At 52.7% G+C, this 22,630-nt stretch overlaps 1 protein-coding gene across 7 annotated transcripts; it reads right to left on the bottom strand.

Annotated features, from left to right (window-relative positions):
- Nucleotides 1-6,902: 6,902 nt before the first annotated feature.
- Nucleotides 6,903-22,432, bottom strand: KIF12 (kinesin family member 12). Of its 7 annotated transcripts, none has more exons than XM_060408875.1 (19): nt 14,764-22,432; nt 14,403-14,468; nt 14,232-14,310; nt 13,949-14,076; nt 13,754-13,829; nt 12,995-13,129; nt 12,695-12,830; nt 11,653-11,744; nt 11,326-11,518; nt 10,537-10,655; nt 10,350-10,454; nt 9,650-9,752; nt 9,477-9,567; nt 9,212-9,298; nt 8,743-8,833; nt 8,573-8,671; nt 7,869-7,969; nt 7,653-7,771; nt 6,903-7,316 (listed from the first exon to the last, which is right to left on the bottom strand). In XM_060408875.1, exons 3-19 carry the CDS (start codon nt 14,298-14,300, stop codon nt 7,216-7,218), a joined length of 1,845 nt encoding a protein of 614 aa, XP_060264858.1. In that variant the 5' UTR covers nt 14,301-14,310; nt 14,403-14,468; nt 14,764-22,432; the 3' UTR covers nt 6,903-7,215. The 7 variants fall into 7 exon arrangements, 6 of the variants coding, with proteins under 6 accessions (XP_060264858.1, XP_027819891.2, XP_027819889.2 ...); XM_027964090.2 differs by lacking the exon at nt 14,764-22,432 and adding an exon at nt 14,539-14,586; XM_027964088.2 differs by lacking the exon at nt 14,764-22,432 and adding an exon at nt 14,539-14,586 and having other exon boundaries at nt 11,326-11,476.
- Between the last annotated feature and the right edge of the window lie 198 nt (nt 22,433-22,630).

Below are 22,630 nucleotides of genomic sequence, written 5' to 3'. Positions count from 1 at the left end.
CCTGCTTGTGTGCACACTTAGTTGCCTCCGTCATGTCTGACTCTTTGCGACCCCATGGACTGTAATCCACCAGGCTCCTCTGACCATGGTATTCTCCAGGCAAGAATACTGGGCTGCTGCGCCCTCCTATAGGGGATCATTTCTACCCAGGGATCAAACCTCGTGGTTCGATGCAGCGGATTCTTTACCACTGGGCCACCCAGGAAGCCAGAGGACCCCCTTAGATGTTGTCAATTCAGCCCCGTGATTGTGGGAGCAGGTGGCTCAGCTTGCAGAAGCAGCCCAGAAAGTGTGATACTTTGGAGCTGGTTGTCCTGGAGACCCAGCTGCCCCAAGAACAGAGCTTGTGGCCCAGGGCGTGGCTTGCTTTGTACCCCGGAAGAAAGGGCTCCCAGAGGAATAAACTCCCAAAGGCCTGGTGTGCATTCAGGAAGAGGACACAGGAGTTTTCCTGCTCTTTGCAGGCTGGTCTTATCTGCCCTGCATTAAATAAAGCAGGACCTCAGCAGGCCTGCCCGACTCCTGGCTGACCGAGGTGACGTCACCCAGTATCCTTGGAGGGATGAAAATAGCTCTTTTCTGAAATCACGAGACAAACCAGACTCCTTGGAAAGTCCCACTGGCCTTTCTTGAATGAAGACAAATGCATCTCTAGCGATCAGCCTCCCTGGAAGGAGAGTGGGAACTCTTCCCTGGTTTTCCATTGGGTGACAGAATCCTGAATGGCTAATCTCTCCCTGGAAGAACCCGTATTAGAAGGCTCACCTTGTAGGAAGGAACCATCAGAGCTGGGTGTCAACTTCATGAGTCTGTATAACCAGAGTCCAGATATAAATGCAATTCCTCTCCTGGAAAATAGGACTGGTAGAATATTTGTGCTGAAAGCATCCATTAGTAATGAAAATAGTAATAACAGCCAGCATGTATTTAGCACTGACCACTTGCCAGGTTCTGTCCTAAACAGTTTACATGGATTCACATTTTTAATCCTCATATCATCCCCTATGAGCACATTAATTTCTCATAGCATAAACCAATCTTATCCCTGTTTTCAGAGGAGGACTTAGATTCAGAGAGGTTAGTTACCTTTTCCAGGTTCCCATAACCATACATTGGGCAGACAAGCTGAGAGAGGGAGAGGGTTTGCCAAGTTCTGTAGCCAAGAGACCTCCCACACAAAAGGCTGGATTTTCAGGGTCCATTTCTAATTCTCTTGATTCTGGCTAGGCTGCACAGAATCCTCCTTCTGTGGGTAGCCTGTGAACAATTACTGTATCTCTGGAGGTGATGAGGTTTCTTCAGTGGGTTAAAAGAACTTGGGAAGTCCATTCCTCCACCTTATTAAAGACCTCTGTAGAGTCTGAATTTGTTGGGCTGTTGAGATTCAATGGAACCTAACTTCTCCAAGGAGGCTGCTCTTTCTTCTTAGTGTTTCCTGGCTGGATAAAAAGCCCTTGTCTATTATCCCTTCCTTTGTGGTCCTACTGGGTAGCACTTGGCATGGTTGTTGAGCTCACCTATTCAAGAGCCAGAACACCCTAGCCCAAATCCCACTTCTGCCACCTACTAGCTGTGTGACCTTGGGAAAATTTCTGAGCCTCTTCTTGTCTTGGTTTCCTCACGGTAAGATGAAGATAATAATAGTACCTACTTCACAGAGTTGTTGTGAGAAATGCAACATGGATATATGGCCAGTGCTGAGAATGATGCTTGGCACCAGAGAAATATGCTAATCATTATTATTTCTTTCATTGCATAGCAATTGTCACTTTGATTGTCCTTTTACCCCACTTGGACTGGAAGCTCTCTGAGAATAGAGCGGTGGCTTAAGGTCAGGCCAGCGTCCTCATGCCTAGTAGGCCAGGCCTGGCCTTCAAATAAGGACTTTGGCTCAGTGGTGAAGAATCTGCCTGCAATGCAGAAGACGTAGGTTGTCCCTGGTTGGGAGGATCCTCTCAAGAAGGAAATGGCAACCCACGCCAGTATCCTTGCCTGGAAAACCCCATGGACAGGGAAGCCTGGTGCGCTATAGGCCATGGGTGTCACTAAAGAGTTGGATATGACTTAGCAAATAAACAACAAAATGTACAATGAGTGAGAGATAGTGTAATCGGAGCCAGGGGCTGAAAGAACGTTCTTGAGGAAGACGCTTGTGGCCAGCAATGTTTTGTTTTGTTTTTTTTTTTGGCTGTGCTGGGTCTCTGTTGTGGCTCCCAGGCTTAATTGCCCTGTGGCATGTGGGATCTTAGTTCCCCGACAGGGGATAGAACCTGTGTCCCCTGCGTTGGAAGGAAGATTTTTAACCGCTGGACCACCAGGGAAGTCCCTATGGCCTTCTTTGCTGACCTGTAAGCGTGGATGTCAGTGACGGCCAGTGGGTGTGTAGATCTGTTGCCAAGCAGGCTTGGAATCCAGGTCTCCTGCCTCCGGTCCTGGTCTCCATCCATAGCACCAACTCGTTTACAAGCTCTAGTAACTGCTGCTCCTTGTTTCATAGCAAGACTACCCCCACCTACCCAATCGCACTCCATCATGTTTGCTTAAAAAAAAAAAAAGGTCAACAGAGAATTCCCTGGTGGTTCAGTAGTTAGGACTTCGCATATTCACTGCTGAGGATGTGGGTTCAGATCCTGGTCAGGAAACTAAGACCCCATAAGCTGTGCTGTGTGGCCAAAAATAAAAATTAAATAAATAAATAAAGGAAGGAAGACAAGTCTTTGGAAGCTCCACAAGGAGACAGAAGAGGAAAAATAATCGAGGACACAAAATATCCCTCAAAGGGGCTGCAATCAAGTCAGTTTGGTGTACAAAACTGAATTAATACGGGTTGGGGCAAACGTGTCATTAGTCAAAGGGAAGAAAGACCCTGAGTGAGAGAAAGCAGGATGTGAGAGAAAGCTGACGCAGGTAGGGGGATGGGGGTGAGCAGTTCTTGGCCGGTAGAGCTTCACAAGCTCTCCTCTTCTCTCCTCCTCTTCCGGTCTACCTTGAGGTTGGTCACTGAGATGAAACCTCATAACCTTTTAAACCCAAGCATCCACAGGAGTGCTTTTCCTGAAGTTTCTCTCGTCCCACTATAATGTTTTCACCATGCTCCCCATTCTGCATTGGCTAAGAGTTAGAGTTCCCGAGGATCTGGAGAACTGGATCAGGGCTCCAGACATTAGGTTGGTCACTGGATTTGACACCATTCTAGAAACTCCCGGATGGTCTTCCAAGCACTGGAAAACATCCCCACGCCTAGCCAAAGATTTCAGAGAACCCCTCCCAACTGCTACATAAAGTTTTACAGTTTCCAAGAACTCTTCTACGGATTTGGAATTCTGGGAAATTCCCACAGCGCTTCAGGATTTCTACTAGCTGTCCCAGTTCTAATGTATCAGAGACTTTCTTCTAAGTTTGATAGTTCTGGAGAACTGCTACCCTATGTCATGGGAGCCAGAGAACATCCCCCAATTCCAACATTCTGGGGAAAGTCAGAAGTGTCCTGTGGGATCTACAGCTCCGAGTAATGATGACAATCCTGGGATTCTGCGGACTTCCTCCAGGGTTAGGGACTCTGGACAAGCTGCTGTTCTTGAGTAAGGATGCTGAGAGGGAGGTAGACCATGGTATATGACATGGGGGTAGTGAGGACTCATCGCCTTCAGTCCTGTATCTATCTCTGGGGAAGTAAGTAGGGATTTTGCTGAACTGGAACCAGGAAACTTGAAAATCGTGGCTGGCTCCACGGGAGAAGGAATTGTCCAAACAAGAATGAACCGGTCACAGCCAGGGGCCCCCTGGGTGGTCCTGTCCATACTTTCCAAGGCGGCCAAGGAAAGCTTTCACGCTCAGTTCCAGGGGCCTCCTCTGCCTGAGGCAAGAGACCTCCCAGCAAGCAGGGGCACATACAGTAAGTGAGATAAGGAACCTGGGGAGTGGAAGAGCCCCGGCTCAAACCTGCTGAGTCACACAAGCTGATGCAACATCAAAAGTATCTTGAGTAGAAATAAGTGGCTTTATGGCAATTATTGGGCTCACCCTCCTTCCATCCTTCACGTCTCTGCAAAAATGTCACCTGCGTGAGACCTTTCTTAACGCCCCTATTTTAGAACTGCACCCGCCCTGACCCACGGACCTCCCTCCTCTCTTTTGCTCCATAGCCTTTATCACTATCTGACTTCCCATGTCTTTTGCCCATTTTCTTGTTTCTTGTCTGTGTTAACAGTAAGGCTCCTTATGCTCCTTACTGTTAACAGTAATGCTCCTCAATGCCGGCCCAAAGTGGGTTCTCAATTTGTTAAGCAAAAGTTTTTGGAACCCAGATTGTCAGTTCCATCAGATCGTCACATTGACTGAAATTGGCTTTTGGCTAAATTGTCCGCAACAGACAAAGCCCTGTGCTTCAATTTTTCCACGTGTCAGTGGATTTAATCCCCATGACTGACCCGTGAGGGACTACTATTCTTGTATCTGTTCTGCAGATGGGGTGACTTAGGCTCAAAGCAGTTAAGTCACTGCCCAGGGTCACTCATGGAAGGGATGCCACTGAGACTTGAGCTCGTGTTATTCCACCTATGAACTGGACCCCAGCCGCCCCACCCGGCCCAGTGCCTGTGCTGTACGGCCATCACCCCACCTCCCTGGGTTCTGCCTCCGTGGACGCTAACCTTCTACAAACACCTCTATCCTCAGTCACAGGTCTCGCCTTTCAATACCTGGCTACTGTCGTCACCAGCTTGGGCTGACCCTGCCAGCCCCAGCTTCAGGGACCAGCTCTCCAGAGAGAGCCTCAGGAGTCAGAAGCCCTGCAGCGGGGACGCTCAGAGCGGCCCACCCCAGGCCACACTGCACACACAAGCATAGCTGAGAGGCACTCTGCTTTTTTATCTTTGGGTCCGTACTTCCGTGGGGAAAAAGAGGGCATAACTATGGAACGTTACCTGGGCTACTTTCCACAGTGGTGGGTACAAGTGTATTAGGTCTTTCCTTGCTTGTTCTTGTGCTGGGGAGTGGGATGGGGGCAATCGGACTTGATTTTCTTGACTTTTCTCGGACCAGGCCCATGGGCAGGTCTGAACATGGTTGCGGATGATGGCTATGACACCTCCCCAGGGCGTCCCCAGTCCCGATTCTCTCCAGTGGCTCCCTAGCTGGTCCTCTGGGCTCAGTGTCCCTCTCCCCAAGTGCTCCCCAAGCCCATGGCTTGGGCTGGCCTGCCTGGGGTCTTGCCTGAGCCCAGTGTCCAGTGCCCAGGTCTCAGGGGCTGCCCAGCCCACGCGGGGCTTAGGTGCTGCTGGTTGAGGTAGCTCACCTCTCCCTACACCGGTCATCTCATCGGTCCCCCTCCTCCAGTTCACCCTTACCAGTCAGCCCACCTGCCACAGTGGCCAGCATGCTCTAAACGCACATCGAAGCTAGTGGCTCCTCGAGACCCTTCCGTGGTTCCCCGTTGCCCTTGGGACAAACCCCAACTCCCAAAGTGGCTGGGGCCACACACTTCTAGAATGGCCCTGGAAACCTTTGGAATTCTGAACCTTTGGCCCTGCAGCCCGCTCCTCACCCCCACCTGCCCTGGGCCAGCTGCCATTCCCCCTTAATCATGACTCTCTTTGGCAAACCTTCCCTGACGATTTCTGACTGGGTGACCCTCGGTGCCTCCAGCGCTCTGGGTTTCTCCTATCAAAGCATGCGTGTGAGGTTGTAAATGTTTACCTGTCTGCCCCCCACCAGACTGTGAGCTCCCTGGGCAGAGCCAGCTTGTCCCTTGCCAGTCTTCTTTGTCACCTTGATTTACAGTTGATGCCAGCGGTGTTTACTGAATGAGTGAGTGAATGTATGAACAAACAACGGAATGAGCCACTTGGGGGTCTCAGTTTACCTAACCATAAAATGGGAGACTTAGGTTAGCCCCATGGCTCTTTCTGTAGTGGGGTCCTCCCACTCACACCCCCAATTTCACAAGTCACATCTGGACTTACCTCTAACTGTGGACCCACAGCATCCTACTGGGCATGTGCCAAGAATCATGATATTTCTAATCTCCTTGCCCCTCACTAGAGATCAACAGGACAGGGAACCATGTCTAAAGGACTGAAAACCAGGAAGTGGTCCCGGGAGGGTGCAGGCCTTGCCCAGGGGCTCAGAGCAGATCTGCAGCTTCAGAAGTCAGGCCCTATGGTGCAGTACCAGGACACACACAGCTGGCACAGAGCGTGCAAGCCCCTCAGCCCACCGCCAGCCCCAGCTCAAGGCCAGAGCAGTCTCCCCCAGGCCTCCTCATGGAGATGCTTGCCACTCCCTCTCCCCATGTCTGCCCAGTGGTACACAGTAGTTGCTCAATTAAAATGTGTACAGTAACTAAAATTGTTCTCCAATGTATGGATCGCCCACCCAGTGGCTCTAAGGGTAGGGCTAATGACAACCTCCTCCAAAAGGACTTATGCTACACCTGGGCCTCGTGGGACTTCAACCCTGAATACTCATTGGAAGGACTGATGCTGAAGCTGAAGCCCCAGTATTTTGGCCACCTGATGCAAAGAGCCGAGTCACTGGAAAAGACCCTGATGTTGGGGAAGATTGAGAGCAGGAGGAGAAGGGAGTGATAGAGGATGAGATGGGTGGAGGGCATCATTGACTCAACGGACATGAGTTTGAGCAAACTCCGGGAGACGGTGAAGGACAAGGAAGCCTGGCGTGCTGCAGTCCGTGGGGTCTTGAAGAGCCGGACACAACTGAGTCACTGAACACATAGAAGGAGGTTCTCTATTTCAGGAGAACCTGAAATATTCCTGATCTGAAGGGGAAGGGGATAGTTACCTCTGCCAGGAGTCCTGGCCTCCTCTTCCTCAGGACCCCTCCCCTCTGGGTTTCCCCCAAGGGCAAGAGCCTGACTAGTCAGAAGATAAGACCAACCAGACTTGGAGCTGATGTCTCTCTTTATTCATATACTTCATCGCCCGTGGCCTGGTTTCTCCTGAATCCAGTCTCATTTCTCCGAGTCTGGGTGGCACCCACCCTTGGTGTCCCCAGTTTGCCCTATCAGCCCCCATGCCCAGGCCTGGCCTCTGCCCAGGCCAGCTGCAGACTAGAGCAGCGGCTGCTACGCCATTGAACAGATGGAGAGACTGAAACCCAGAGTGCAGAGCCCAGCCCAATGCCACATGAAGGTCTCCGGGGTTCCCACGCTGCCCGCAGCGGGCAGGGAGGGCTTGGCTAGGGCTCCGTGTGCCCTCAGCGAGGGGGTGGCTGGCTCCGGCCACGTCGCAGGGAGGTGCCGATTTGGTCTCTGAGGGCCTCCAGTCTCCGGGCCAGGTTTGGAACTGCAGCCCCCCCTAAAGGGCACACGGTGAGGCTTGAGGCCATCATTTCCTTGGGCCTTGCCCCACCCAGGCCCATCAGGGTCCCAGCAACCTCTGGGGAAGTCTCAGACACCCCCCCTGCCCCACCCCGACTCCATCTGCCATGCACACCACAGGGCCCCAGGATACATCTGGGAGTGCAGGTGGCTTCAAGAAGAGAATTCCAGGTCTGAGAAATAGAAAGATCGTAGAACTCTCACCACTTAATCCGCCCCCTACTTCAGAAATGGGAAGACTAAGGTTTGGAGGTGAGTTCCGGCCCAGGATCACAGAAAACACTAGCAGCCCTCCTCTCACGCCCTTCTTCACCTCTCAGTACTGGCGATGCGTTCAGTGGCCCCGCGGGCAGGGGAGGTGCCGAGGGCATCACTTTCTCCTCGGTCAGCATCTCTGCCAGAACCTGGGTCTGAGTCCACTCACTGTGACTCCTGGGCCAGGGGGAGTTGGGTTGTGGGAAGTGAGCCTTCAGTTTCCCAGACCTTTGCCCTCAACCTCCATCCCCCAGTGCCCCAGGGCTGGGCTCACCTCTCTCTTGAGCACTTGGCAGAGCTAGGGCAGCATGGGGGTGCCCAGGGTGGGGGCCGGGCAGACAGGGGCCCATCACCTGGGGCCTTAGAGCCAAACACCTGCAGGAGAGACCAGAGTCCACAAGGCTGGGTGATCTCAGCCCTGGGGCTGATCATGACACCACGCTCCCTGCCAGGCCTGCCCCAGGGGGCAGGAAGAATGTTCGGTGAGCATAAAAGGGTGGAGGTCCCTTTTTCTGCGGGCAGTGGGTGGCGCTTGTGAAGTCCTCTCTGGAGACTAGGCACTCCACAAGGGCAGGAACCACATCTGCTCTGTGAATCCTCAGTGCCCAGAACAGGGGCTGCCACAAAGCAAGGAGTTTAGGGGAGAGTTACTGAATAAGTGAATACTCACTCATTAAGTAAATCCATTCATTGGCTCATTCGTTCAGTGCATAAATGAGCAACGTGTAAGTGAATAAATGAATAAGCCAACAGCATAGTAAGTTCCCAAAAGAAGGTAGAATGGGGAGGAGGGCGAGGCAAGGTTAACAGCTATTTCGAACCCTGGGCAGAGAGAACCCAAAGCCAGCCACTTCCTGCCATGACCCAGCCCAGGTCCCTGGAGTCCCCGCAGTTCTGGAGCCTTCCAGACTACAGACCCCTAGCTCCAGGTCTCCAGTTCTCCCCGGCCTTCCCTCCTTCCACCTCGGCCTTTCCTACCTGGGGCAGGTGGAGTTCCCTCTGTGGGCAGGCCCAGTGGGCCAGCGGTGCATGGCACAGGGGACAGAGTTGGCAGCGGGGGCAGAGGGGTGGCGGGGCCTGCAAGAGGTCGTGTCAGGGGCTCCGTGATATCCCTGCCCCTCCCTTCTCCGGGCTGGGCAGAGACTCACATGGCACAGGAGAGGTGGCACCATCACACAGGGACACGGTGGGGCTGGGCCAGGGCCTGGCTGCTGAAAGCAGCAGGCAGAGAGGAGACGCCTGGAAAGAAGGGTGAGCTCTGTCTGCCTGGAGCCCTCACCGCTACCATCAGCCTGGCGCCCAAGTCCTGCTTTTAACAAACACTCGTGGAGCCCTAACTACATGCCAGGCACTGTTCTCAGATCTTTACATACGAACTCACGCCATCCAGTCATTAGGACAATCCTGGGAGGCAGATACTGTATCGCCTCCATTTCACAGAAGCGAAAATCCAGGTGGTGAGAGGTTAACGGACTCACTCAAGGTCACATAGCTGGTGGCAGAGCTGGGGTCTGAGCCCCAGGGGTCTGGATCCAGAGGACAGATCTGGCCGAGCCACCCCCTTTCCCACCTGCCCTCCATCCTAAAGGCTGGTCTCCAGCCGGCAGCCTTGCTCACCGCTCCAGCTCGCGGACCTGCCGGGCCAGGATGCGCTGCTCGCTGTAGGCCAGGTCCCGGCTGCTCTGCAGATGCTTCTTCTCTTTCCTGGGAGGCGGGGGCATCCGTCAGCTCCTCCTCACTACAGCACAGTACGAGCCCCAGGAGGCAGGAGGGGACAGAAGAGGAGCCGGCGGGCGGGGGGTGACTAGAGAAGGGAGGCATCTTGGCAGAGGGGGCCCCGCAGAGAGGGGCGGGCCACAGAGTCCGGGCTAGGGCAGTCTACCTGAGCCTCTCGTTCTCCAGCATGAACTCCTGCAGCATCCCGTAGAGGTTCCGCTGAGCCCAGGCCACCCGGGCCCCACTGAGTCCAGAGGCTGCAGGGAAGAGGGAGGCAGCTGGAGCCCCAGGAGCCCCAGAGCCAATCCTCATCTCACCCCCACCCCAGGGAGCCCATACCCTTGGGGTCCATTTGGCCCAGCTGGGACCGCAGGTGAAGGTTCTCCTCCTGCAGCTGCAATGACTCAGCCTCCAGGTGCTGGGGCAGCTTTGCCTTGGGGGACTGCAGAGAAAGAGGCCCAGGGCTGCTGCTTACGGTTGCACAGGTTTCACACTGCGCAAGGGCGTCTAGGGTAGGGGAGTAAGTGCAGCCTAAAATCCAGCCCAGGCTCCACTTGCCCAATTGGAATCCTGGCCCAAGGTTACATACACTTGGAAGAGACACCTCGTCCTAATGGCAGCAAAGTGCCATGTGGCCTCAGCTGTCTCCCTGGAAAGCCTGCTCTAAACTGCTCCCTGTCCAACCCCAAACTCAGTTCTGTCCAAATCTTGGTCCAGATTCTGACCGCAAATAAGACCCCACATCAGACTCCAACTTAACTCAGACTTAGTCACGATACCAGCTGGGATGTTGGCTAGACCCTGAAGCATGTCCCGAGTCAGACTCCAAGCCTAAACCTACCTTAACCCTGACCATGAAATCTGACTGTAACCCCACCCTGCCCAAACATAACCCCGTCATCAAGATTTCAATGCTAATCCCTGCCCTGACTCAGTCCCAGACTTCAACCGTGGCACCGATTCAGCCTCCAGCTGTCGGACGGTGCCCACCACCTCCCCTGCCTGTCCCTCTGCTCTGCCCGCGGCTCTCTCCACTCACCCTGGGGGCCTGTGGCCGAGTGGTGACCCGCTGAGCTCGGCTTGCGTATCGCAGGGTGCTGAGGGTCTCGGGAAGGCACTGGGCTGAGGGGGACACGCAGGCCACCTGGGGAGGACTGCCCCTGAGTGCTCCTCTCTGGGAGCCCTCCTTCAGGACCCAGCCCTCCCTGCCAGCCTCCTGTGGATACCATGAGGGTGACCCCATGGCCCCCTAGCGAATCTGCCAGCAGCTTGGTGAGCTTGCTGTCCCGGAAGGGGATGTGGCTCTGCTTCCGCTGAGGGTCCAGCAGCAGGGAGATGCAGTGACCTGGGTGGGGAAAGCGTGGTCACCCTCCATGTCCAAGGCCACCCAGCTGGTACGCTGCAGAGCTAGGTCTCCACCAGGCATGTATGTCTCTAGGCTGTCTCCTTCCACATGATCGCATTACCCACTCAGACTGCTTGGCCACCAGACTAGGGCTCCCACCTTGATCCCTACTGCCCACCTAAGGGCCTGGCAAAGGGGCTTAGGAAATGTCTGACAAATGGACTGAATGAAGAGATGTTTCCTACACATCTCCCCACGCATGCAGAGAGGAAGGCCAAGGTAGGTCCCAGCTAGTAGAGTCCTCAAGGCCAATGGCCTGGGGGGTGGGGAGATGGGAAGACAGGTTAGTGCCCTTCTCCTCCCTGGGCCTCAGTCTTCCCCAAATACAACAAGGGTCAAGTTGAATGTCTGAGGGCTCGCACTCTGCATTAAGTGTTTCTACCTCCCCAATTAGAATTCAACCGTATCCTCAGTGTTTATAGACCCACAGAGCTCTATGAGGGAAAGCATGAGACAGCAGCAAGCTGAGGCCCAGGGAGGCCTGTGGCTGCTGGATCACAGCTCTTTAACGCTCCTCCATTCCCAATTAACCCCCTGGCTTCCCCACTGTGGATGGCTGTGGGCGAGGCACAGAGGAAGGACTCGGGCAGTCAGTCCACTCAGATCTCACCCAGGGCCAGCAGGCTGCGGTTGATGCTGTTGGCCTCAAGCATCAGCTCCCCACGGGATCCTGTAGCTGCCACTTTCTCACTGCCGGCCAGGTCTACAAAGCACAGCTTCCCCCCGGCGGGGGGTTCCCTGGGGTCCACAGGAGGCATCTGCTGGGGTTGGAGGATCAGGGCTCCATGGGGACTTGGGAGGGGCTGTCATCGTCAAAATCACAGGGCCAAGGGTTTCCACTATTACCTCCCATGCATGCCCAAGTTGGTTTATACATCCAAAGGCAGACCCTTGCTGGGTGGCCCTGGGCCGCTCCTTTCCAAGCCGAGGCACTCACAGTTTGGTGGCTGATGTAGAGTGTGAGCAGGGCATGGCTTCGGCTGGAGGCCTGGTTCAGGGTATGAGCGGAGCTCCTTCGACGGCTAAGACCTAGAGAGGAAAAAAATCCTAGAGTTGGATGTGGTAGGAAGAGCAAGTCATCACCAATGAATAAAAACGGAGCAAAGACATCCTGAAAGAGGGGCCAGTGGTGCAAAGGCACAGAGGCAGGAGTGGAATGATGGGTGCTGAATTGGGTTCTAGCTTGAACAGGTAAAAGGGGACTGGAGAGAATCGAGGGGAAGAATGTCAGTCTGATTCACATTTTATTAATATCAACATCTCTCACATTGCTATGTGAATAGAGAGAAACTCAGGCAGAGAGATCAACTGGGAGGCACTCAGTCGGAACCCAGAGACTGGCCACAGCAGGTGCTCAATAAATAGCTGATGAATGGATGAATGAGACCAAAACAGAAGAGCCTTCAGGCTAGGGCTTCCCAGGTGGCTCGGTGGTAAAGAATCCACCTGCCAATGCAGGATTCACAGGTTCGATCCCTATGTCGGGAAGATCCCCTGAAGGAGGAGATATTCTTGCTGGGATAATCCCAGTGACAGAGGAGCGTGGAGGGCTACAGTCCATGGGGTTGCAAAGAGTTGGACACAACTTAGCTACTGAGTATGCAAGAAGTATGACCTTTACTCTCAGGGTTCTGGAAAGGTCTGGAAAGGGATAGGGATGTGGTTTGCTTCGTTTGATGGAGAAGCATGCACTTAAAGGGGGGGATCCCTCCAGGAGGTACAATTGAGGCTTGACCGAGGCAGAAGCCCAGTGCTGCAGAGAAGGGTGGGAAGAGTCTGGAAAGCAGTATCAGCAGGCCTGAGGGGTAGGAGTGGGGGGCACCCTTGGTTTGTGTCTGAACTGTTGGTTTGCTGGCCATTTTCTACCACAAAGGTCATCTCTGAACCCACAGCTCCAGCCGGGGGCCCCGAGGGCACTGGGTGAACAGGTAAAATACTTGCGTCCCACGCATCCCAGGGCAACTTGAAGTAGCACGCACCCATTTGCAGAAGTTCCATGAGGGCCCCCAGGCTCCCAAACTCCACCACCCGCAGCTGCTCCACATAGAAGCCCCGGGTCTTGTTCCAGCGAACAGGGAGGGGCCGGGGAGCCCCCAGACTCAGCAAGTCCCGAATCTGAGAGAGGAGGGTGGAGGGTAAGGGAGGAACCTGAGTCCTTGTTTCATCCACCCCCAGACCTTATGGTCGACGGCCCCGCACCTGTTCTATTTCCAGTTTCCTTGGAAAGAAATGCCTCCCTTTCCTTGTGGGCTGTCTTTCTAGCCATCTCAGTCCCCCACCTGCTCATTGTAGACCTCCAGGTAAGAAGCACGGAGAGTGACAGGAACATCCAGCTGCTGCACGCGGTCTAACAGCCAGGCAAAGGTCCTCTGCATGATGCCAGCCAGGCTGGGGGGTACAGGCACCCCCTCTCCCTGGGAGCAGAAACAGCCGAGCCTGGAGCTGGGCTGCCACCATCACCACCACCGTTACGATTTCTCTTTGTAGAGCACTGTGCCCGGAGAAGGTAGTGGCACCCCACTCCAGTACTCTTGCCTGGAAAATCCCATGGACGGAGGAGCCTGGTGGGCTGCAGTCCATGGGGTTGCTAAGAGTCGGACACAACTGAGCGACTTCACTTTCACTTTTCACTTTCATGCACTGGAGAAGGAAATGGCAACCCACTCCAGTGTTCTTGCCTGGAGAATCCCAGGGATGGGGGAGCCTGGTGGGCTGCCATCTATGGGGTTGCATAGAGTTGGACACGACTGAAGTGACTTAGCAGCAGCAGCAGCACACTGTGCCAAGTTCCCATACCCACATCTCATTTAATTCTCAGTCATTTTATAGATGAAAAACATGAGAGCTAGGAAATAAAGGGGACACCTGAGCCCAGGTACTCTGGACTGGCCGAGACCTTTTACCTTCCCTGATCTTTCCTTGCCTGCAAATAAATGGAGCTGGGCTGCATCGTCCAATTCCTTTCCGTCTGGGAGTCTGCGCTCCCCAAGGCTTCTCGCCCACTGATCCCCCGGGGGCTCTGCTAGAGCTCCGCTCACCTGGGGAGGAGGTCCGGTCAGGGTGTAGGTCTTCCCGGAGCCGGTCTGGCCGAAAGTGAAGACGGTGCAGGAGAAGCTGCGGGCCGCAGGAGTGTGGCTGTACAGAGGCTGGTGCGTGGCTGGGTTGGGGGAGAAGGGAGGGAGGGGGCCGCGGCGGGGCCGTGCGCGGGCGGGGCGGCCCCCGGCCTCACTCACCCGCGCAGCGCCAGCTCTCCCAGGCGCCGCACGCCGCACGCGCGGAACACGTCATCTTGGGTGCTAGCTCCGTCCAGCACCGCGCCGAAGCGGAAAGCCACGTCCGGGCCCCCGCCCGGGGGGCTCACCTGGGGAAGGGGGCCGTAGAGAAGAGGGCGGGGCACCCTGGGGAGGGCGGGGCTCGCCTCGGGGAGGGCGGGGCCTGGGGGAAATTGACCTGGAGGGACCTGGCGTGCTCCCCGAAGTTGGTTTTCTTGAGGGTGGGGTGGGGGGAGGTCCTCACCTGCAGAGTGCGGGTCCCTGAGCAGTGCAGCGCGCTCTGCTCCCCTCGACGCAGCTCGGCAGCGCTCATGGGACGCACCCTGTGGTCGGACGAGGCGGGGAGGGGGCGGATGGTCCATCCTGAAATCTCCTCAGTCCCTTCCTCGCCGCCTCCTAGCCAACCTACACCTACCTGAGCACCACCTGGATGGGCGTTTCTGGCCCCTCCGGCCCCTGCTCCAGGTTTCGCGCGGGGTCCCTGTGGCAGCAACTCGAATTAACCATCCGTGTCCCAGCGGCTCCTTGAACCTCCCTAAATCTGTACTTACCCGTCGGGCGACCCGCGTTCCTCCATGTCCTGCTTTGCACACAGAGTTAGCTCCGCCCCGAGTCTCGTTCTTTTCCCTCCCCAGTACCCTCCCCCTTCACATTGGGACTGGCTATACACCCTTACATCCCCCACGCTCATCGCCCCCCTTTCCCAGGCAATCATCCATCTGGAAAGGCTCGACCTGCCTAGGGCTAACTAGTTAAAGATTTACCCAACCTCCCACCTGTGTGGTGGAAAAGTCTGGAGCTAGAGGGTTCGGGAATCTGAGGATCTCTTGCCCTTGACCAATCCCATCAGGAGGGACCACCAGACCAATATGCTCTGTGCACAGATGGGGATACCGAGGCCAGGACTGGGATAGGCTCAGCCCAGGCCACACAGACAGTCTGAGCAGAGCATGGGACCGGGCTCTTCCTACTCTCTCGGCATACTTCTTCCGTTTTGTAATCTTCCTCCTCACCTCACCCCTCTGCAGCGGTTCCAGCTGCTTCCAGCTGAGCCCAGGGAGGGGAGAGGGGTTGAGAAGGATGGGAAGGGCCCAGGTCCCAGTTCCAGGAAGAGGTGGCTGGATTCAGTTCCTGAGCTTAGCGGACTACAAGGCTCTGAAGCATCTGGTTTAAACTTTGGGTCACCTGCCTCTCCAAGGTCAGGGCAGTTGGGAGCAACAGAGATGTCTGTGAATGTGCTGAGGTGGGGCAGCCACCCGTTCAGTGCCAGTCTCTATGCAGGGCACCAGGACGGGAGAGTCCCATGCAGATCCTGCCCCTTCTGAGCTCACAGTCTTGCTATGAAAACAAGGAAGTACAATCTAGTGCAGGGGTTTAGGGGGAGGGTAGATTTGGAGGCCTGTAGGAGCAGGAACCCTGATGGCAGAAAGTGAAGGAGAACTAAAGAGCCTCTTGATGAAAGTGAAAGTGGAGAGTGAAAAAGTTGGCTTAAAGCTCAACATTCAGAAAACTAAGATCATGGCATCCGGTCCCATCACTTCATGGCAGATAGATGGGGAAACAGTGGAAATAGTGGCTGACTTTATTTTTCTGGGCTCCAAAATCACTGCAGATGGTGACTGCAGCCATGAAATTAAAAGATGCTTACTCCTTGGAAGGAAAGTTATGACCAACCTAGACAGCATATTAAAAAGCAAAGACATTACTTTACCAACAAAGGTCCATCTAGTCAAGGCTATGGTTTTTCCAGTGGTCATGGATGTGAGAGTTGGACTATAAAGAAAGCTGAGCACCGAAGAATTGATGCTTTTGAACTGTGGTGTTGGAGAAGACTCTTGAGAGTCCCTTGGACTGCAAGGAGATCCAACCAGTCAATCCTAAAAGAGATCAGTCCTGGGTGTTCATTGGAAGGACTGATGCTGAAACTGAAACTCCAGTACTTCGGCTGCCTGATTCGAAGAGGTGACTCATTGGAAAAGACCCTGATGCTGGGAAAGATTGAGGGCAGGAAGAGAAGAGAATGACAGAGGATGAGATGGTTGGATGGCATCATCAATGGACATGGGTTTGGGTGGACTCCAGGAGTTGGTGATGGACAGGGAGGCCTGGCATGCTGTGTGATTCATGGGGTCGCAAAGAGTTGGACATGACTGAGCTGCTGAACTGAACTGAACTGAGGAGCAGGAAGGTGAGAGTGGTGGGTGAGGGTATTCCAGGCAGAAGGAACACCATGCCGGAAGGCCAGGGTCGGGGGCGGGGGAGATGTGCGTGGCACTGAGAGGTTTGAAGCTGGGCCCCACTCGTGAAAGAAGCCAATGAAGGGTTACCAACAGGAAAGTGACACCGTCAATGGGTATTGATTGCTATAATTACTGCCATTGTGGCTATCTCTGCCTGTTTTCTGAATATTTCTGTTAATTCCTCTTCCCTCAAACAAACATTAGAATGAAAGTTCTAATCATCACCCCCTCTCAATGTAACATGATCTGTATACCATAAATGACAGCCAACAATCAGAGAAACCCAAACAGCGAATGGTGTTATCTTGGGTGGCAGTGAGCTCCCCACGCACTGGAGGCAGGCATGCAGGAGCCAGTTGGCTTTCTGGGTTTATAGGGCTCCTAGCTAGATCTGTAGGGGGAACTAGAGAGAGCAAAGAGCCACTGCCTCCAGCTCTGCAACTAATGAACCGCAGAGCCCAGGGCAGGTCATTTCCTCCTTCAATCTGTTTCCTACCAATGAAAAGAGATGACAGTTTCATGATTTCAATGAACCAGTGTAACTGAAAGTGATTCTTATATTGTAAAGAATTATTTAAAAGCAAATCCCTGGTGAGCTCCAAGATTCTTTTCTACTCTGAAATTCCTTAATTTATGATAATTTTTTGAATAATTGATGTAGACAGGACAAGAATTACCATCTTTCAAAGTAAAAAGAAAAACAGGAAACGAGAGGTAGGCAGGGGAAGTTGTCTAAGGAGAAAGCAGCTGTAAGTGGGTGATCTGAGAGAGTTTAACTGAGAACTTGGAACTTTTAAGTCCTGAGCTTTCTGCTCCAGCAGCTTGCCCTGTTCAATTGTAAATCCAGCAAGTGAACATTTGCGCCTTCAAATGCTTTTAAAAGGGTTAAGGATCAGTCACTCACATCTTAGTGTGTGTTGGTTTGATCAGACTGCTGTTCCTCCTCAAACTAGAGTGAGGGGAGCCACACTGAAGGGATTTTGAGCAACATGCCGAGACTGAGCCTGTGCACGCTGGGGTGTGATAAGCTAGGGGTAGGCCTTTTGCACCAAGCTCCCAACCTGGATCTGAATGTGGTCATCACTGGGTGTCCACAAGCAGGAGCGCAGTTCTGGTTCTGGTCTCTAATGGTGAAAGTGGACATCTGCCATGCTTATGTTGAGCATTCATTCAGCAAATTTGTATTAAGCCTCGTCTATGCACCAGGCTTCCAGGCATTTGAGATACATTAGTGAACAAAACAGATAATACTAAGTGTCGGGATGTGGAGCACCAAGAATTTATACATTATAGGTAAAAGTGTGAAAACAGTTGTTTTTTGGAAAACCGTTTGGCAACATATACTAAAGCTAAACACATGCCTGTCCTCTGACCCAGCAATTCCACTCCTAGATCTGTGCCCAGTGGAAATGAGTACACGCTCCCACCTGAAGATGTATACAAGAATGTTCTTAGTAGCGTTATAGCCCTATTAGCCACTACCTCCATCACCGCTACCAGTTTGTCTAGCTCCATCTCTGTCATCATTACCACCGCCATCATCACCCCATCACCATCATCACCATCATCACCAGAACTATCGTCACCAACAGCTACATAACCAGTAGGGCCCATAATTATTGGTCACTGCAGCCACCAGCTCCACCACCATCATCACTGTTACCGACGTGTGTAGTCTGTGTTTATTCTCTTGAGAAAATTCAAGACACACTACCTGGGCCCCAAGCCCCACATTGACCCTGGTGCTGGTGTTCCCACAGCTGGAACTGAGTCCTTCTCTGTCTTCCTTCCCCTCTTCACCCTGTTTCGACCTGTCCTCTACTTCCAGACTGCACCTTTCCCGTGGGAGCAGTGGGACTCTTGTGGTTGAGGGAGGGATAGAGAAAAAGCATACAGAGAAGCTTGGAGCATTTTAAAAGCTGGCTGGACCCTGCAGTCCAAGACCATCCCCAAGAAAAAGAAATGCAAAAAGGCAAAATGGTTGTTTGACAAGGTCTTACAAATACCTGAGAAAAGAAAAGAAGCTAAAGGCAAAGGAGAAAAGGAAAGATATACCCATCTGAATGCAGAGTTCCAAAGAACAGCAAGAAGATATAAGAAAGCCTTCCTCAGCAATCATTGCAAAGAAATAGAGGAAAATAATAGAATGGGAAAGACTAGAGATCTCTTCAAGAAAATCAGAGATACCAAGGGAACATTTCATGCAAAGAAGAGCACAATAAAGGACAGAAATGGTGTGGACCTAACAGAAACAGAAGATATTAAGAAGAGGTGGCAAAAATACACAGAAGAAATATACAAAAAAGATCTTCATGACCCAGATAACCATGATAGTGTGATCATTCACCTAGAGCCAGATATCCTGGAATGCGAAGACAAGTGGGCCTTAGGAAGCATCACTATGAACAAAGCTAGCTGAGGGGATGGAATTCCAGTAGAGCTATTTCAAATCCTGAAAGGTGATGCTGTGCAAGTGCTGCACTCAATATGCCAGCAAATCTGGAAAACTCAGCAGTGGCCACAGGACTGGAAAAGGTCAGTTTTCATTCCAATCCCAAAGAAAGGCAATGCCAAGGAATGCTCAAACTACCACACAATTGCACTCATCTCACAGGCTAGTAAAGTAATGCTCAAAATTCTCCAAGCCAGGCTTCAGCAATACGTGAACCGTGGACTTCCAGATGTTCAAGCTGGATTTGGAAAAGGCAGAGGAACCAGAGATCAAGTTGCCAACATCCACTGGATTATCAAAAAATCAAGAGAGTTCCAGAAAAACATCTACTTCTGCTTTATTGACTATGCCAAAGCCTTTGACTGTGTGGATCACAAAAAATTGCAGAAAATTCTTAAAGAGATGGTAATATCAGACCACCTGACCTGCCTCCTGAGAAATCTATATGCAGGTCAGGAAGCAACTGACCTAGAATTGGACATGGAACAATAGACTGGTTCTAAATCAGGAAAGGAGTACATCAAGGCTGTATATTGTCACCCAGCTTATTTAACTTATATGCAGAGTACATCATGTGAAATGCCAGGCTGGATGAAGCACAAGCTGGAATCAAGATTGTCAGGAGAAATATCAATAACCTCAGATATGCAGATGGCACCACTCTTATTGCAGAAAGCAAAGAAGAACTAAAGAGCCTCTTGATGAAAGTGAAAGAGGAGAGTGAAAAAGTTGGCTTAAAACTCAACATTCAGAAAACTAAGATCATGGCATCTGGTCCCATCACTTCATGGCAAATAGATGGGGAAACAATGGAACCAGTGACAGACTTTTTTTTTTCTGGGCTCCAAAATCACTGCAGATGGTGACTGCAGCCATGAAATTAAAAGACACTTGCTCCTTGGAAGAAAAGTTATGACAAACCTAGACAGCATATTAAAAAGCAAAGACATTACTTTACCAACAAAGGTCCATCTAATCAAAGCTATAGTTTTCCAGTGGTCATGTATGGATGTGAGAGTTGGACTATAAAGACAGCTAATCGCTGAAGATTGATGCTTTTAAACTGTGGTGTTGGAGAAGACTCTTGAGAGTCCCTTGGACTGCAAGGAGATCCAACCAGTCCATCCTAAAGGAGATCAGTCTTGAATATTCATTGGAAGGACTGATGTTGAAACTGAAACTCCAATACTTTGGCCACCTGAGGCAAAGAACTGACTCATTTGAAAAGACCCTGATGCTGGGAAAGATCGAAGGTGAGAGGAGAAGGGGACGACAGAGGATGAGATGTTTGGATGGCATCACCGATGCGATGAACATGAGTTTGAGTAGGCTGTGGGAGTTGGTAATGGACAAGGAAGCCTGGCGTGCTGCAGTCCATGAGATCACAGAGTCGGACATGACTGAGCAACTGAACTAAACTGGACCCTGCAGGGGTGCCTCTCCAGACTTCACTAGAGGGCAGCAGAGCATCGCATCAACATGGTCCCCAGGCTCATCACAAAGGAGGCTTTGTCGAGAGCGGGCACGCTGTTTCTATACATTTTCTCCAGAGCTTGTGTACTGTAGAGGGGCTGGCCAGCCTGGTCCTGTGGACAGGGATGAGCAGCCCCTCAAGAAGTGCTCCTCAAGAGGATGAATAAAAGCAGCATTGAGCAATCATGGGGCCCTCCTACGCGCACCCTGCTCCTGGCTCCAGCCCCTTCAATCCACTCTCCTCCCTTCAGCTCCAGCCATCCTCGCTGAGAAAACCCAGCGCGGACTCCCTGGGGCTGCAGAACAAGGTCTGATGTCCCCTACCTGGGGCTCCGGACCATTCGGGTTCTGTCTCCTGCTGCCCCTCCAGCCGGCCCTCTCCACTCCCCGCGACCCTCAGCCCCTGCAGCCAGCGCTCCAGCCCAAAGCTTTCCCAGGCTTTTCTTTGGCTCCTTTAAACCTTTGCCGCTGCAGTTCCCTTTGCCGGAGTGCTCCCTTTTTGCTACCTGGTGGATTTGTCCTGCAATTTTTCCCATCCTTAGACCGCCTTTCCTGGCACCCCGGACCCACCAGGTCAGGTTGGAACCACATCTGCACCCCCAGAGCCTCCCTCCTGTTACAACGTGGGTCACACTGGATTGCTCCTCCTGTCTACTGGGGAGCAGGGACTGTGCGGCTCCATCCCTGGGGTCTCTGAGCCAGAGCAGGGCCCTGCACACAGTAAGAATTCAACAGATGCTGATGGGAAGGAAGGAAGGAGCCAAGGAGGAGGAGGAAGGGAGCCTGACGAGAGGGCTGCTGGCTGCATCCCGCCCCGACCTCCATCTCTCCTCCCTCTCTTCCTCTCAAGGCTAACCGCACACTCTCAGCTTCATGAGCTAAGGACTCATTTAGGGACCCATTTATCATAGAGATCATCAACTCCTGCCACAAAGCTGCTCTCAAATGTGTCCAGAAACTGAGTGATACTCTTCTAGCCCCGGCCAAGCTAGCCTCTTGGACTCAACTGTGAGCTACAGATTTAGAGCTCCCATAGCGAGGAGGACAGGCTCCAGTGGGCCCTGGAAAGTCCAGGTGTCCGTGCCCTCTGCTCCTCCTGACACATCACACAGGAGGGCTCGTCCTCCCCTGAGAGGTGCAGAGACCGAGGCCCTGTGGGAAGAGGTGGAGCCCAGCCCAGGGCTCGCCCTGCCAGGCAGCCTTGCCTTGGACTGAGATGGAAGAAAGATGAGAAAGAAGATCAGCGAGGAGGACGGGCTCTCTGCATCACGTGACACTCATCTGTCATTGCTCCACTTGTCTCCCCCGCGGAGGAAAAGCCAGATGGGTCCAAGGCCTGTTGTGAAATTTTCCAAACAGAGCTTGCTGTAATCTTTAATTAAAACGTCAATGTGGGCCACAGGACTCGTTTCACAGAGTTCTCCAAAGCAGGGACTGCAGGGATCACTGAATGAACATCTCTCTGGCCCCCTAGCCCATTTTACAGATGGTTAAATGGAAGGGGGCCAGCACGGGCTAGAACAGCAGTTGCATTCGTGGTCAAGAGTAGTAATTGTAGCATAATATGGAGAGAGTAACCCATTGGCAGTCTGGGCCACCACTCTTTCTCCTTAAATGCCTGGCTCCTCTCCTCCAAAGCCTTAACCAGTTTCTCTGCTGTGTATGGTAGGTACTGGGCTTCCCAGGTGACACTAATGGTAAAGAACCTGCCTGCCAATGTAGGAGACATAAAAGATATGGGTTCGATTCCTGGGTTGGGAAGATCCCCTGGAGGAGGGCGTGGCAACCCACTCCAGTATTCTTGCCTGGAGAATCCCTTGGATGGAGGAGCCTGGCAGGCTACAGTCCATGGGGTTGCAAAGAGTCAGACACGACAGAAGCGACTTCGCACACACACGTGCACGTGGTGGGTACTGACAGCCATGCCGGGCTTTCTGCTAGACAAGGAGCTTGGTGAGGACTAAGGATTCCGTCCGCATGCTCAGCACAGGGCCTGGCGCAGAGACACACTCACTGTCCGTCTGTCTGATGAAGGCATGAAGGTCCAGCCAGAGGAAATGATACTGCCTGAAGCCAAGCTTCATCTTCTGGGGAAGATGAGGCTCTACAGGGTGGTTGTGAAATCAAAGGACCCAGGGTTGCTGAAACTCCCGCTGTTTCCAGGCTCTCAGCTCTTCTCCCTAGAAACAGAAACAACTTTCCCCTGACTCAGTCCTCCCACTACTCACCCAGGAGTGACTTACCTATGAGCTGGACATCGTCCTCTAAAGGCGATAATGTAACTACGTACGAGTGCTAAAGGACATTAAGTACTGTCTCTTGCACAATGATGCCTCATGTGTCTGGAACCTTCTGGGTCAGAGGGCTGAGAGTTAATATTTATTGAACACTGGACACTTTCTAATTTAATCAATTTTCAAAGCAACCCTCTGGGATTGGCATTACAATTATCCCCATTTTACAGATGAAGAAAATGAA

This window comes from Ovis aries, chromosome 2 (assembly GCF_016772045.2).
Source record: "Ovis aries strain OAR_USU_Benz2616 breed Rambouillet chromosome 2, ARS-UI_Ramb_v3.0, whole genome shotgun sequence".
NCBI lineage: Eukaryota > Metazoa > Chordata > Mammalia > Artiodactyla > Bovidae > Ovis > Ovis aries.
The sequence above is the reverse complement of the archived record's forward strand: the minus strand, read 5'-3'. Positions and strand labels throughout refer to the sequence as shown.

Bases quoted from the DNA above. Each gene is read 5' to 3' on its own strand.
- KIF12 (XM_027964090.2), bottom strand. From the start codon at position 14,564: ATGGAGGAACGCGGGTCGCCCGACGG. The intron at 14,311-14,402 runs GTAGGTGTAGGT...GTCCGACCACAG, and splicing joins CCCATCCAGGTGGTGCTCAG to GGTGCGTCCCATGAGCGCTG. The intron at 11,519-11,652 runs GTGAGTGCCTCG...TGACGATGACAG, and splicing joins TCTACATCAGCCACCAAACT to CCCCTCCCAAGTCCCCATGG.